This window comes from Setaria viridis, chromosome 2, assembly GCF_005286985.2.
Source record: "Setaria viridis chromosome 2, Setaria_viridis_v4.0, whole genome shotgun sequence".
NCBI classification, from domain to species: domain Eukaryota; kingdom Viridiplantae; phylum Streptophyta; class Magnoliopsida; order Poales; family Poaceae; genus Setaria; species Setaria viridis.
Window position 1 is genome coordinate 41,479,103 of NC_048264.2, and position 12,917 is coordinate 41,492,019.

At 49.5% G+C, this 12,917-nt stretch overlaps 1 protein-coding gene across 1 annotated transcript; it reads right to left on the minus strand.

The window, feature by feature from the left end:
• Positions 1–2,085: 2,085 nt before the first annotated feature.
• On the minus strand, positions 2,086–12,878 carry LOC117844429 (uncharacterized). The gene is made up of 2 exons (XM_072291912.1): positions 3,129–12,878; positions 2,086–3,049 (listed from the first exon to the last, which is right to left on the minus strand). Exons 1-2 carry the CDS (start codon positions 3,149–3,151, stop codon positions 2,086–2,088), a joined length of 987 nt encoding a protein of 328 aa, XP_072148013.1. The 5' UTR covers positions 3,152–12,878.
• Positions 12,879–12,917: the final 39 nt, after the last annotated feature.

Here is a 12,917-nt window from a genome sequence, read left to right on the forward strand (position 1 = left end):
CCGCTTCGCCTCGCGGCGCATGGCCCGCACGCTTAGTCTCGACGTGCCCTGGTCATCAAGCACGCCGGGAAATCCTCGAAAGGCGGAGGTGCTCGTGCTCCCACCATTGATGGAGCGCAATATATCTGGCTCTCCCTCGGGAACAGATGGCTCCGGATCCGGCCGGCCGGCGTGTTCGTGGCCCTGACAGACCTGACGATAGGCGGCGCCACCATGGAAGGCCGCGTGCTGGAAGCCCTCGTGTGCTCGCAGTGCCCGCGCCTGCGCGACCTGAGCCTTCTTCAAGTCACGTTGGCTCCCGAGTCTGACATCTCCCTGCGCTCCGACTCGCTCGAAACCCTGAGTTTCTGCGTCGTTTTCCCCCACCGCCACCGGGTAGAGACGTTGCCCCCAAGATGGAGCAACTGTCTGTGTGTCAGCTTTACACCTCTGGGGCTCGTATCTCTGCCCCGAAGCTTGCCGAGCTAGTTTGGGAGGGCTATCCTGACTTCTTTGGCTCTGACATCCAGTTTGTTGATGCTAGCCGTCACCTCCGGGTGCTTGAGGTCAGCGAGATCTCAGCGTCCCTGATGCACGATTCGATAAAGTTGACGAGCTGAGACTAGAGGATGTCAACATTTCAAGGGTGCGTTAGTTTGTGTCAATACTAATCTCATTTGCATTTGTCTCAAGATTAGTTTCATGACTTTCATCAAATGAAGGTTGAAAGAAGATGTTTTGTTCGTCTTTTAATGATTCTTTTTTTCCTATGCTCGATGCAGGGAGTAGTGGCATACGAGAGCTTCGTGAATGGCACAAACAACCTTCCCAAGTGTGGAACCTTGTCGGTATCCTTACATGGGAATCATTACCATGGCTTTGCACCAAGCATGTTGCACCTCTTGAAGAAATGCAACAGCGTAAGGAATTTCACAGTACACATTAGTTATGTTCGATTTCCCACGGAGGTATAATTTCTTATATTTTAATTCTAATGGCATCTCTCTTTTGGTTTGGATATTTTGCTTAAAGGTTCTGCTGGAACTTCACGAAATTTTTCATTATATATCCTCGACTAATACTGCATTATCTCTTTTTCCAGAGCCCTTCTTGCCCATTGCCTTGCCCTTGTCGCTTACCGGAGAGTTGCAAGGCCGACGACATTACTCTTGATTCACTTGAGGTGGTAGAAATTTATTTAAACAAAGGTTCACCTGGAGTAGTGGAATTCGTGAAGCAGCTATCCCAGTGCAACGCAGCTATCCTGAAAAAAGTGGTAATTGGGTGTTATAATAAATTAGTATACGATAGGTTTTGTGCTCAGATCCGTGGTGTGTGTCGTCCAAATATCAAAGTCGAGTTCGTTGTTCTTGGTTCGGACGGAAGGTTTGTTTGCTTAGTCTGAACATTACTATTTGAGTTTTGGGGAAGTCGAATGTAATTTGTGTTTACCAGTTCTGCACTCTTATGTTGATAAGGTTTTTTTTTTCTGTGACTTCTAAGTTGTCACCTATATATGATGCTTTACAAACAAAATTATCAATCAATAAGCATATTGGTTCCTCATATCATAAAAATGGTGGAAAAGGTTTTGTATGTTGATGCTTAACTGGTTTAATTTGAAGCACAGCCAAGCAACAACAATTCCTGCTTGCATATTTTCTAGCCCATGTCCTATGCAAGCAGCTACAACCGAACCTGCAAGGGAAAAGGAGCCAGCAACATCATCAATAATTTTCTAGAAGAAATCAGGTAGACTGTAGCATCAATATAATCTGAGCGTTGGGCCACTCTTTGCTAGACTAGAGTAGTACACTAGTACTCGTGATCATTCTGATGGCTTTTCAAGGGCTTGTACTGCAGGTAGGGGGTGATGGCACTGCTATGGTGTTCCGAACTCGAAAAAAAAATCCTCTTACCATCGGGCGACCCCGCATACGCGCATTGTTGCAATTCACAATTCACGCGCAATATGCGTGTGCGCGATCCGTGCGATTTGAAACCATGACCTCAAGCCTTGCGTGATTCTTCCTTACCATCTCACCTACACAGCACATGTGATGGAGTAGATAGGCTTTTCTTTTGAAGTAACTCGTGGAGAAACCTTTAGTGCCGGGTCGTAACACCACCCGACCCGGCACTAAAGGGCTTCCAGGAACTCCTAAATTTGGATCCGGCAAAATGTGACCGGTACTGAGGGTTGAGACGAATGCTCATATTTCTAGTAGCGTGAGAGAAGCTCCTCTGCACGAAGGACATTACAGACTGCATATTGCAGTAAACAAAACAACAAGAACGTGTATTTATCACCATCCTCATTGCAGTCGAGCTAGTGTTTATACTAGGGAGAATAGCGCACTCTGCCGCACCTGTAGGTAGGCGCGCCGTGGCCACCTCGGCCCTAGCTCCGACGGCGGAGGAGGCAAGCGCGGCGCGAGCACATGGGCTTAGCCCCGGCTGCGGAAGATGCAGGCACAGTGCGGCTAGATCGGCCCCGACCTCGGCAACGGAGGCGGCAGGCGCGGAGGTCGGCTTGGCCACCTTGGCCCTAGCCTTGGCTTCGGCGGACATGGCATCAAGACTTGTCGACGCCCCCACGTAGGAAGATGCATTGACGGTCATGGCATCAAGAGCTGTCACCGCCTCGACTTCTATCTCTGGCTCGAGGGCTACATCTGCAGCCACGATGCCAGAGGTAGTTGTCGTTTCACCAGCAATCAGTTGCTCAAGGGTTGCAGAAGTAGGCACCACATCCACAACAGCTGGCGCCTCCTCGGGTACTTGATGCTCAAAGGTCGAGATATCAACATTGGTCGCCGCACCAAAAGCAGCCACCGCCTTTTCAGGTACTTGTTGCTCGGGGGCTGGCACTACAACATCAGTCAAAGATGATATGACATCTTGCATCAATGCTGCTACAAATGATATGGCACCTGGACTACTTGTCATCGCATGATGTTCCTCTGGCTGCAGATCTGTTTGGGCCATGGCAGCATCCTGGACTAAAGGGCCATCGCCATCAGTCACGGGTCTCGAGTCAAGCCCTCCGAGTTCCATACCAAAGGATTTCCTGCATAAGACAAAGCTTTAAAGACACAACAAGTTGATTATGAGCTACAATTAGTACTCAAAAAGAACATATAGATTACCTTGACGATCTTCTCAGCTTCATCGTGGGTTCTCCAAACAACCACAGTGACTTGACAGCTGGAGACTACGCTTTCGGCGTGGCCTGCACATCCACAATAGGATCTTGGCCAGCTTTGAGCTCCGTCTCTGCTGCTTGAGTTGTATCTACGCCAATGGGATTCATCACCTGAGGATCACCCTGAGTGACATCTTGAGGCTTTGGATCATCCTCAATTTTGATTGGCAACATGTTTTGAGCAGCCATAGCAGCCTCCTTCTCCGCTTCGGTCGCCTCTTCAAGTACCTACAAACCATTAATGTCATCTTGAGTAGACATAGTGGCGATATTGGAATTGCCTATTGGGAGTACACGATCCTCAGGATCTTGTCCTTCCTCATAGATGGGAGGCACATCTTCTGCAGAGACAGACTTCTTCATGACCCATTTTGCTATGATGGAGCGCTTCTTCCTTTGTGGTAGAGGAATCACAGCTTCAAGCTTATCAGCAACCGAGTGTTTCCTTGTTCCAGAGGAAGACCCAGCCTTAGTAGACGATTAAGCCCTGACTTCATCCATAGCATCAGAGCTAGTGCTGCTAGAGGACTCGAGTACCTCCTCCTCCTAGTCATCATCACTCCTTGCGCTGTCCGTCGTATACACGCGAGGAGTAGCTTCACAAGTAACGTCCGATCCGAGAGGAGGAGGACCAGAGAAGTACAAGCTGACATCTTCCTACAAAGGAAGACAAGTTAGCAAACCCAACAACTTTAAATAAGTGCTTGGGGGGTACTTACATGCTTTGGTAGGTTGGCGGCACTGAATTCACGCACAATTGTGGGGATCTCAGTCACATGTTTGAACATCCATTTTAGCCTCACCATAATTTCATCTGTGCTATGCTCATCAGGAGAAAGTCTGGATGGATCATTGACACCAGTATACTCGTAGCCCTAGTGGCATCGTTGCTGCAAAGGCTGGATTCATCGCTTTATAAAACTGAAGGCTACTCCAACTCCAGTGAACCCTTCTTGCTTCAGCTTGGCTATTCTATCAATGAGATCGGATAGTTGGAGGCAATCCCCATGTGTTGACTCATCAAGCCACTGGTTGTTCCAGGCGAGACGATGTCTTGTCAGCTTGGGTAGTTTCGGATCATGATTGCCAATGTAGCACCATTTTTCCTTCCACTCAGCATTGAAGTCTATCAACTCATAATCTAGATACAAGCTGCTGAGTTTCTCCCGCATCTGAATACCGACGCCTACGACTACTAGAGTGTGTTCCCTCATCGGTTGCAGCTTTACACGGAAAAATTTCCGGAATAACTGGATGTGAGGCTTGGTTCCCAGAAAAGCTTAACGGAAATGAACAAAAATGGCGGGTGTGGAGAATTTTGTTGGGGTTCAGATGAACCAACTCCAACTTATAATAATCTAGAAAACCTCGGAAAGATGTTGGCAATGCAAGACCACGCTCGATGAAATGAGCGAAAATTATCGTTTCATTGGGGTGTTCCTCCAATGACCATGGATTGCCATAGGCAGATCTCCAACTAATGAAGTCATGATTTTGGAGTAGCTTGGCGACCACAAGCCCTTGATCTTCTCCTCTTTCAAGGATGACCACTTCCAAGCACAAGTGGGAGTTGGCGCGATCTGATCGGTTTTCCCATACTTGGGCGCCGGCAACTGAAGATCTTTTCCCTTGCTCCTTTCTTCTTCTTTTCCCCCTTGACAGGCTTGACAACAGTAGCCTTCCTCCCCATCCTTGATGTCACAAGCATCTTCTGTCGCATACGCTAGGAGGCTGAGTGGTGAGGGATGGCGGCGCTAGCGCTCGAAGATCGGGCAGCGGCGCCCCTAGCGCTCAAGAGTGGATGTTGGAAAGGCAAATAGCAAGGGTAACACAGAAGGGATAACTTTCTTCATTATTTATAATAATGGCACGGTAAAAAAATACGGAAATGAAGTGATTTCGAATCACAGGATTAACAGGAGGAGATACGATTTCCTTCAACAGAAGGTCACATTGACCAAAAGTTGACTCTTTTACCCACCAAACTAGTCGGCTAAAGGCTCAGGGGCTGTGCGTCACGTGTCCATTGATAAAAAGTTTTTTCTCTGAATTTTAAGAGGAAAGTGATGCAAATTACAGTTTGACCCTCAGCTTGATTCTTCGATTCAATCTAAGGTTCGGGGGCTACTCCAAATAGAGAGCGACTTTCATCGCAATTCTATATAAAATTGAAGGTTGAAAGATAGAAACTAAGTTAAATGAGGCTTGAGCACATTCTACCTGCATGGCAGTTTTCAAGTACCTTTGAAGATTCAACTAGATGAAGTATTCAAAGAACACAAAAACTAGTCGGTGAAGTCTACAAAAGTACTCGAAACTATTATATTTGACTAAAAAGTACTCGGGGGCTTGTCGTACATACATCTATGGGCCCACCAGAGGGTTTGGATGGTCCTAAATATAGGGCTGGATACCGAGACACATCTGACATGGAGACCATTGTTCAAGACGGCGTAGTCTACATGGAAAGATAGAAACTAGTCGAGGATTAGGAAAGCACTCGTTGTAATAAGAGTAGAACTCCTGTAGTCATATCCGACTAATATTCTTGCAACTAACCGACCTGTAACCCTACCCCCGGCAATATAAGGTAAGGCAGAGACCTCCTCCAAAGCAATTCAATCCAACCAACATATAGGACTAGGGTATTACACAATCTAGCAGTCCGAACCTATCTAAATTATGTGCCTGCGTTTACCTTCGAGTTCCTAATCTCGACGAGCCCCACTAACCAAAACACTACCTCACGCACCCCTAGGTAGGTTGTCAGGTCTAGATACCGATACGCATCGCCACCTGCACCACTGCCGATGGCCCCACGCCGCGGCCACCTGAGCTGCCACCGAGCTCGCGCGTTGGCCGCCAGCTGCACTCGCTGCCATCACCTGCGCGGTAACGGCCTGTGTCCTGACATGTCGTGCGGCTGACATTACCGTCGCGCGCCCGTGTGGCAACGCATGCAGCAGCCGATGCACATCGCCACCGTCAGTGTTTAGACCCGGCAACCTACCGAGGGGGTACCCAAGGTAGTGTTTTATGCGTGGGGCTCACCGAGATCAGGAACTCGAGGTGAACTCGAACACATGATTTAGACAGATTTGAGCCGCTTATGTCACGTAATACCCTACATCCTGTGTGTTGGTTGTGTTATATTGATTGAACTTGTTTGGAGGGGGTCCCTACCTCACCTTATATTACCGGGGGCAGGGTTACAGGTCGGTTGTTTTACAAGAATACTAGTCGGATTCAACTAGAGAGTCCTACTCTAATTGCTACGAGTAGGGCTAAGAGGGTGGTATGGTGATCAACTTTTAGGCGAGGACGTGTTGTTGCTTGGCAAAAAAATTGACAACCTTGGTATCGGTGGACTAGTTCTTCAATGTCAGTGAGAGCTGTGAGCCAATAGAATCCTACTCTAAAAGTCTTGCCCACGATCATTCTTAAGGATGCGTGGTTGCCACAGATGCCCTTGTGGATCTCCTCCAGTATGTCCTTACCATATTGCCGTGAGATGCATTTCATGAGTACTCCTGATGATGCGTCTCGTCTGTAGAGGTTATCTCCAAATAGAATGTAGTTTTTGCCACGCTGCGAGACTTGCTCTACTTCTATCTTGTCTGGAGGTAACTTATGCTCCTTGATGTAGTCGATAAAGGGGGTTCTCCAGTCTACATCGATCATCATAACCTCCCGGTCTGGCGCATTGTGGCTTCGATCGGTGGTTTTTGAAGGTGCCAGCCCCTCTATTGATGGCTTGTGTAGTTCATGGATGAAGACCCTAGCTAGAACTTGAGCACGAGTAGATCCAAGCTTTGATAAGACGTCTGCGGCTACGTTGTTACCACGAGCCACATGATGGAATTCCAGACCAGAGAACTTGTTCTCTAGTTTGCATACTTCCAAGCAGTACGCATCCAAGTTGTCCTTGTGGTGATCCCACTTGTCGTTGACTTATTTGATGACTACTAGTGAGTCACCGTAGACCAACAATCGCTTGATTTCTAGCGAGACTGCTTGGTGGAGCCCGTGCAGAAGCGCTTCGTATTTAGGTTCATTGTTGGACACCTCCTAAAAGACTTGCAGAACATATTTCAGTTGTTCACCCTTGGGAGAGATTAATAGTACTCCTACGCTGGCGCCCTCAAGCTTGAGTGATCTACCAAAGTACATGACACAATGCTCTGGGCATTCTGCCGGTGTTGTTATTTGATTTTCCCACCACTCTGCTATGAAATCGACTAGTGCTTGCGACTTGATGGCAGTTTTTGACTCGAATTCCATGGACAATGCTCCAAGTTCTACTGCCCACTTGGAGATCCTTCCAGTCGCATCTCGATTGTCGAGGATTTCTCCTAAGGGAAAGTCTATGACGACGGAGATGTTGTGTTCCTCAAAATAGTGTTATAGTTTCCGCGAGGTGAGTAGTATTGCATATAACAACTTTTGAGCTGGCAGGTACCTGGATTTGGAATTTGACAACACCCCACTGATGAAGTAGACAGGCCTCTATACTTTATATACATGGCCTGATTTTGGTCATTCGATTATGATCGCCGTGCTGACGATATTAGTAGTTGTGGTGATATAGAGCAGCAAGTCTTCATTGGGAGTAGGTGCCGTAAGGATCGGTGGCTTTGATAGAAAGTCCTTCAACTATTGAAAGGCTTGATCTGCCTCCTCGGTCCAGTAGAATTTGTCTTGCCGCTTCAGTAGTTTGAAGAAGGGTAGTCCTCATTTCCCAAGTCTTGAGATGAATCTGTTGAGGGCCGCCATGCATCCAGTCCGCTTCTGGACATCTTTGATGCATGATGGGGCATGGAAATTGGTTATGGCAGAGATATTTTCAGGGTTAGCCTCAATCCCTCGGTGACAAATGATGAACTCGAGTAGTTTTCTGGAGGGTACACCGAATATGCACTTGGTTTGGTTCAGCTTCCACCGGAACTCTCACAAGCTTGTCATCGAGTAGATGACTTGGAAGATACCCCGAGCAGCAATCAAGGAAACAGAGTAGAGCGCATCCAGCCATCGAGTCGATGCCTTGGTCAATCCTAGGGAGCCCGAAGGGGTCCTTTGGTGAGTCGAGAGCCTACGACTACTAGGTCCAGGATGAGAGGATAACGTCCTAGGTTTGAGAAACTATGCCACTGATCCTTCCTAGAGAAGGTTATTGGCACCTTGGACCACTTAACTAATGTAGGCGTTGTTGGTTCAATGGACATAATCTCTTAGAGGGCTAGTTTTGGGGACCGCTTGGTAGCATTACCCGGTGTGTCGCCGAAGATGACGTTGATATTGTTGGACGGGTTTTGAAATTTGTCGTTGTCCTTGTCACCATTGTCTTCGTCTTCTTTGGCTTTGCCCTTGTCCTTTGCTCTAGAAGTATCTGGTAGATCTTTCATGACTCTGTGAAGACTGTAGCAGTCCATCGCAGAGTGCTTAGAGTGTGGGTGCTATGGGCACTACTTTTCCAGGAGCTCCTTGAATGGAGTCCTTTCTTGATTCTTGCTGCCTTTCTTGGAAGACTGGGATATCGCCACGACAGTATTGTCTGGCTTCCTCTTATGATTTTAATTACCCGAGTAGTTGCCCCGGTTGTCATTATTGGGTCAATCATTACAGCTCTTGTCGTTGTGTTGGCCATTACTCTGATTGTTGTTGTTCTGACCTCTATTATGACTAGACTCAAACCTCTCTATCTCTTTGTCTTCTTCATCTGCCCAGGTTTGTATCATGATCTTGAGAGATTTGATATCTTCCGGGCGTCTCCTGCTAAAATCTTGGAACATTCGGTGGTCATAGAGACCGTTTTTGAAGATATCTATGGCATCCCGATCTGTGATGTCCACAATGGTGGCCTTCTTGTTGAAGAAACAACGTAGATAGCTGCGTAAGGTCTCGCCTTGCTGCTATTTAATTTGAGATAAGTCAATCCTGTTGCCAGGACGCTGCATTGCCCCTGCGAAGTTGTTTGTGAACGCCGTCTTGAGATGACTCCACGTGTCGATGGAGTTTCTTTCTAGGGACTCAAGCCATGTGAGTGGCCCTGCCTCCATGGAGGAAAGTAGATGACTTTAGTGTCTTCATTTTCTCCCGCTGCCTAAACTGACAATGAGTAGCACTGTAGCAATTGGACTGGATCCTACTTGCCGTCGTATTTAGTGATACCCGGAGGTTTGAACTTGTCGGGTAGAACCATCTTTTGTACTCATTTTGAGAAGGCAAGGGAACCTGTCAAAATCCTCCTCCGAGTACTCGACTTCTTGTTCGCGCTCGCGGCAGCACCCTTCAATGATCGTGCGGGCATTGCGGCTATTGTTGATCCTATGACGGAGGTCATGTACTGGATGTTCAGGCTCTAGATGGGGTCCACGGTGGCCATGGCCTCTCGAGGGTTCCTCTCGACTACCCTCTGCTCCGGCTTGACTCGGTTTGGTGCCCTCAATTCTGGGGTAGTTGTTCATGGCACCCTCATTTCGACTTGGTCTGGCGCCTTCATTGCAGCTTGGTTGCCTAAGGCTACTGCCATGATGGGATGAGGTGTGTCGAACTAAATGTATCGGGCTTTGTTGATCGAGTTGCTCGTACGCACGCTCCGCCAGCTAGGCCAGTTACCTGGTGTACTTGTTTTGAGGCATTGAACGAGTAATCAGGTCGATCGATGCAATGGTGGCGAGAGGAGTATGGTGCTGACGTGATTGAACTGCTTCAAAAGCGTGATCCAAGTTCATGATGGGTAGGTCGGATGCAAGGCGGCGGCAACGCTCTGCTCTTGCAGCGTTCCTTGCTTGCCATCGATCCCTTTGAGTTTCAGTTTCTTCTCCTTCTATGTTGGCGGTGAATTCAGCCTGCGACATGTCGTCTGGGTGACGTTCGTGTCGCAGATTCCTTTCTGTCTGATCTTCATCCTCACCTCCTTGTGGAGTAACGATGGTAAGGAGTTTCCGCTCCGGAGAATAGCTACCCGAACTTGACGTGATGACATCTATGGAGCCGTCTTCTTCTTAGATAGGCAATAGAGGGGTTCCCTCCTGGTACGGAAGAGTGTCAAGGTAGGCGATAAGGTGTGACTCATAGTCCTTGGCGAGAGCAGGCGGCTTCATGTTGGGCCCGTAGAAGAATCTGCCTTGTGCAGTAGATATGATAATCAGACCCTGTCGCGGATCTGATAATGGAGTCTCCTCACCCGGATCCGAGTAGTAACGAGGTCCTCGATCAAATCTGAGTTGGATTGCGATTTGCACTAGCTTGGTAGGCAGCACCTAAGTTTTGGAGTCCGAATGGGAATTGACTTGTATTGTAGGCCGATTCGCACGCTGGCTTAAGTGCCAGCTCGTGGGAACCAATCCGACGAGCAGTAAAGTCGAGTTGTACTCGAACTCGTCCCTTGAGCCTCAGAATATGTCAAAAATTTCGTTGAATTTTTCGACGAAATCCTCCAAAGCTTGGCGATGAAGGTTGATGTCGTACTATTTTTCCTCCGACGCCGATGCAATGTGGCAGTGGAAGTTTCCAGTGCTGTCTGCGACGTAAACCCAGGAGCTGAAGATAAATGTCACGTCCGCTTCGAATGCAACAGTGGGTTTGATGATGATTTGAGCCATCGAGTTCGCTAGTGGATTCTCAGCAAGATCCCCTACCTGGCGTGCTAGCTGTCGTGTTTAGACCTGGCATCCTACTAAGGTATACCCGATGTAGTATTTTATACGTGGGGCTCGCCGAGATTAGGAACTCGAAAGTAAACTCGAACACATGATTTTGACATGTTTGGGCCGTTGATGAACTCGAACACACGATTTAGATATCAATTTTGCAAGCCGAGGCTGGTGAAGTCACTATTTTTAGCATCACTGGTGAAGTTGTTTTAGGAGAATCCCTCGGCTCCTTGAATTTCTAAAATTGGGTCCAATATACTAGGCTTGAAAGTCACCAAGTCTAACTAGCTTCCACGAGCCTGCGGCAGGAATTCCTTCATTTTTTTTTTGACGAACGATTCCTCCATCTTGAAACCCTTTCGGAGTTTCGGGTACGGGAACGTGTACGTCTCCTAATGGGCGAATACTGAGGCTGCCACCATCGGCAAGCCACCATCGACCGCATCAGTGACCTCCCCGACGAGCTCCTCCACATCGTCCTCCTCCGGCTCCGCTCCAATGGTGACGCCCCGCGCACCAGCGTGCTCTCCTACTGCTGGCGCCGCGTCTGGGCTAAGCTACCCAAGATTGTCCTCGACTACCATGACCCACCGCCCCAAGACGTCATCCCCAAGCTCCTGAACTCCGTCGATGACGCCCTCGCCGCCTACTCCTCCGTCGCCCCGGCCGTCATCAAGCGCCTCGAGGTCGCCCTGCCCGGCAGGAGCGGCACCCACATCCCGACCTACCGCGTCTCCAACTGGCTACGCTTCACCTCGCAGCGGAAGGTACACGCGCTCTACCTCAGCGTGCCTAGGCTTCGCACTTAGGATGACGATGTTCGGGAAGGGCTCCTGCTTCCCGCCTGTGACAAGGCAACAAGGATCGAGCTCTTCCTCAAGCACCAATGGCACCTCTGGTTCCCACTAGCTGCCTCGTTCTCGATGCTGACCGACCTAGCGATACACGATACCAGCGTGGAACTTGACGAGCTGGAATCCCTTGTGTGCTCGAAGCAGTGCCCGCACCTAAGGAACCTACAGATCGTTAATGTCCAGTCCCTGTCGGTTGACGTTTTCTCCGTACGCTCCAACTCGCTGGTCTCATTACGGTTTGACGCCTGGATCCAGAATGCTACCTTCCCGTTCCGGCTAAAGGTCGTTGCCCCAAGGCTGGAAGAACTGCGCGCGTCTTGCGATGTTGTTTAGAAGGACGACGACACCTGCAGCCCTCACCGCCTCCAGTTTTTCGGTCACCTCCGGCGGATAGGAATCAAGATTCAACTATAGCAGAGGGCCAGAGGCTATATGAAACAACAACGGGCACGGGGACACTGCTCAAGTCCCCAATAGTCCAACATATCTCAAATGTTTCATTAATAGACCAAATCATGATGTGGTGTCTGTGTTTTTTTGCCTTTCTGGGCTCAATTTTGTGTGATCATCAACATTGCTTGCCACCCAACCCAACGCTCTCGGTACAAGGCCATGCGTTTACGGGTGTGTTTGGATGGAGGGACGGGATGGGACGGTCCCAGTTTTGCATGTGTTTGGTTGGAGTAACTAGTGGGACAAGACAGGATCAAATAGGAATATTCCTTGAAAAATAGGGATGGATCGGTCACTCCAAAACTGGCGGACGGCTCCATCCCCCGTGCACGGCATCTCTCCTCCGTCTCCTCGCGCCCGCCCACCCCGTCCACGCACCCCGTTGCCTCCCCTTCGCCGAGCCACCCACGCCCACACCCCCTCCGATCCTTCTCCACCCCATCTTCTCCTTGAGCCCCTCTTACCCCAGCCCCGGCGGCGGCGATGGGTCCCACGGCAGAGGCCCAGATGGTGGATCACATGCCCTAGTGGCGGCGGCAGCGCAGGACCTCGACGGGGAGCAGGTAGGCGCGGGCCCTGGCGGCGGCTGGGCTTGGGGAGGCGGGCTTGGAGGAGCCAGGGTGGTGTAGGACGACGCGGAGGAGCAGGCGAGGAGGAGCCGGGGCAGCCTCAGGGAGTGGCCAGGGGAGCTTCGCCTGTCGGAGTGGGAGGTAGCTGGCTCGGGGGCGGCGTCAACGGGTTGGAGGGAGCGAGCGCCTAGAGGTGGGGGTC

What these genes read in the sequence shown, in the direction of transcription:
- LOC117844429 (XM_072291912.1), bottom strand. Translation starts at nt 3,151, where the DNA reads ATGAAGCTGAGAAGATCGTCAAG. An exon ending in AAGCTGAGAAGATCGTCAAG is followed by an intron (nt 3,050 to 3,128) that starts GTAATCTATATG and finishes TGTCTTATGCAG; the next exon opens with GAAATCCTTTGGTATGGAAC.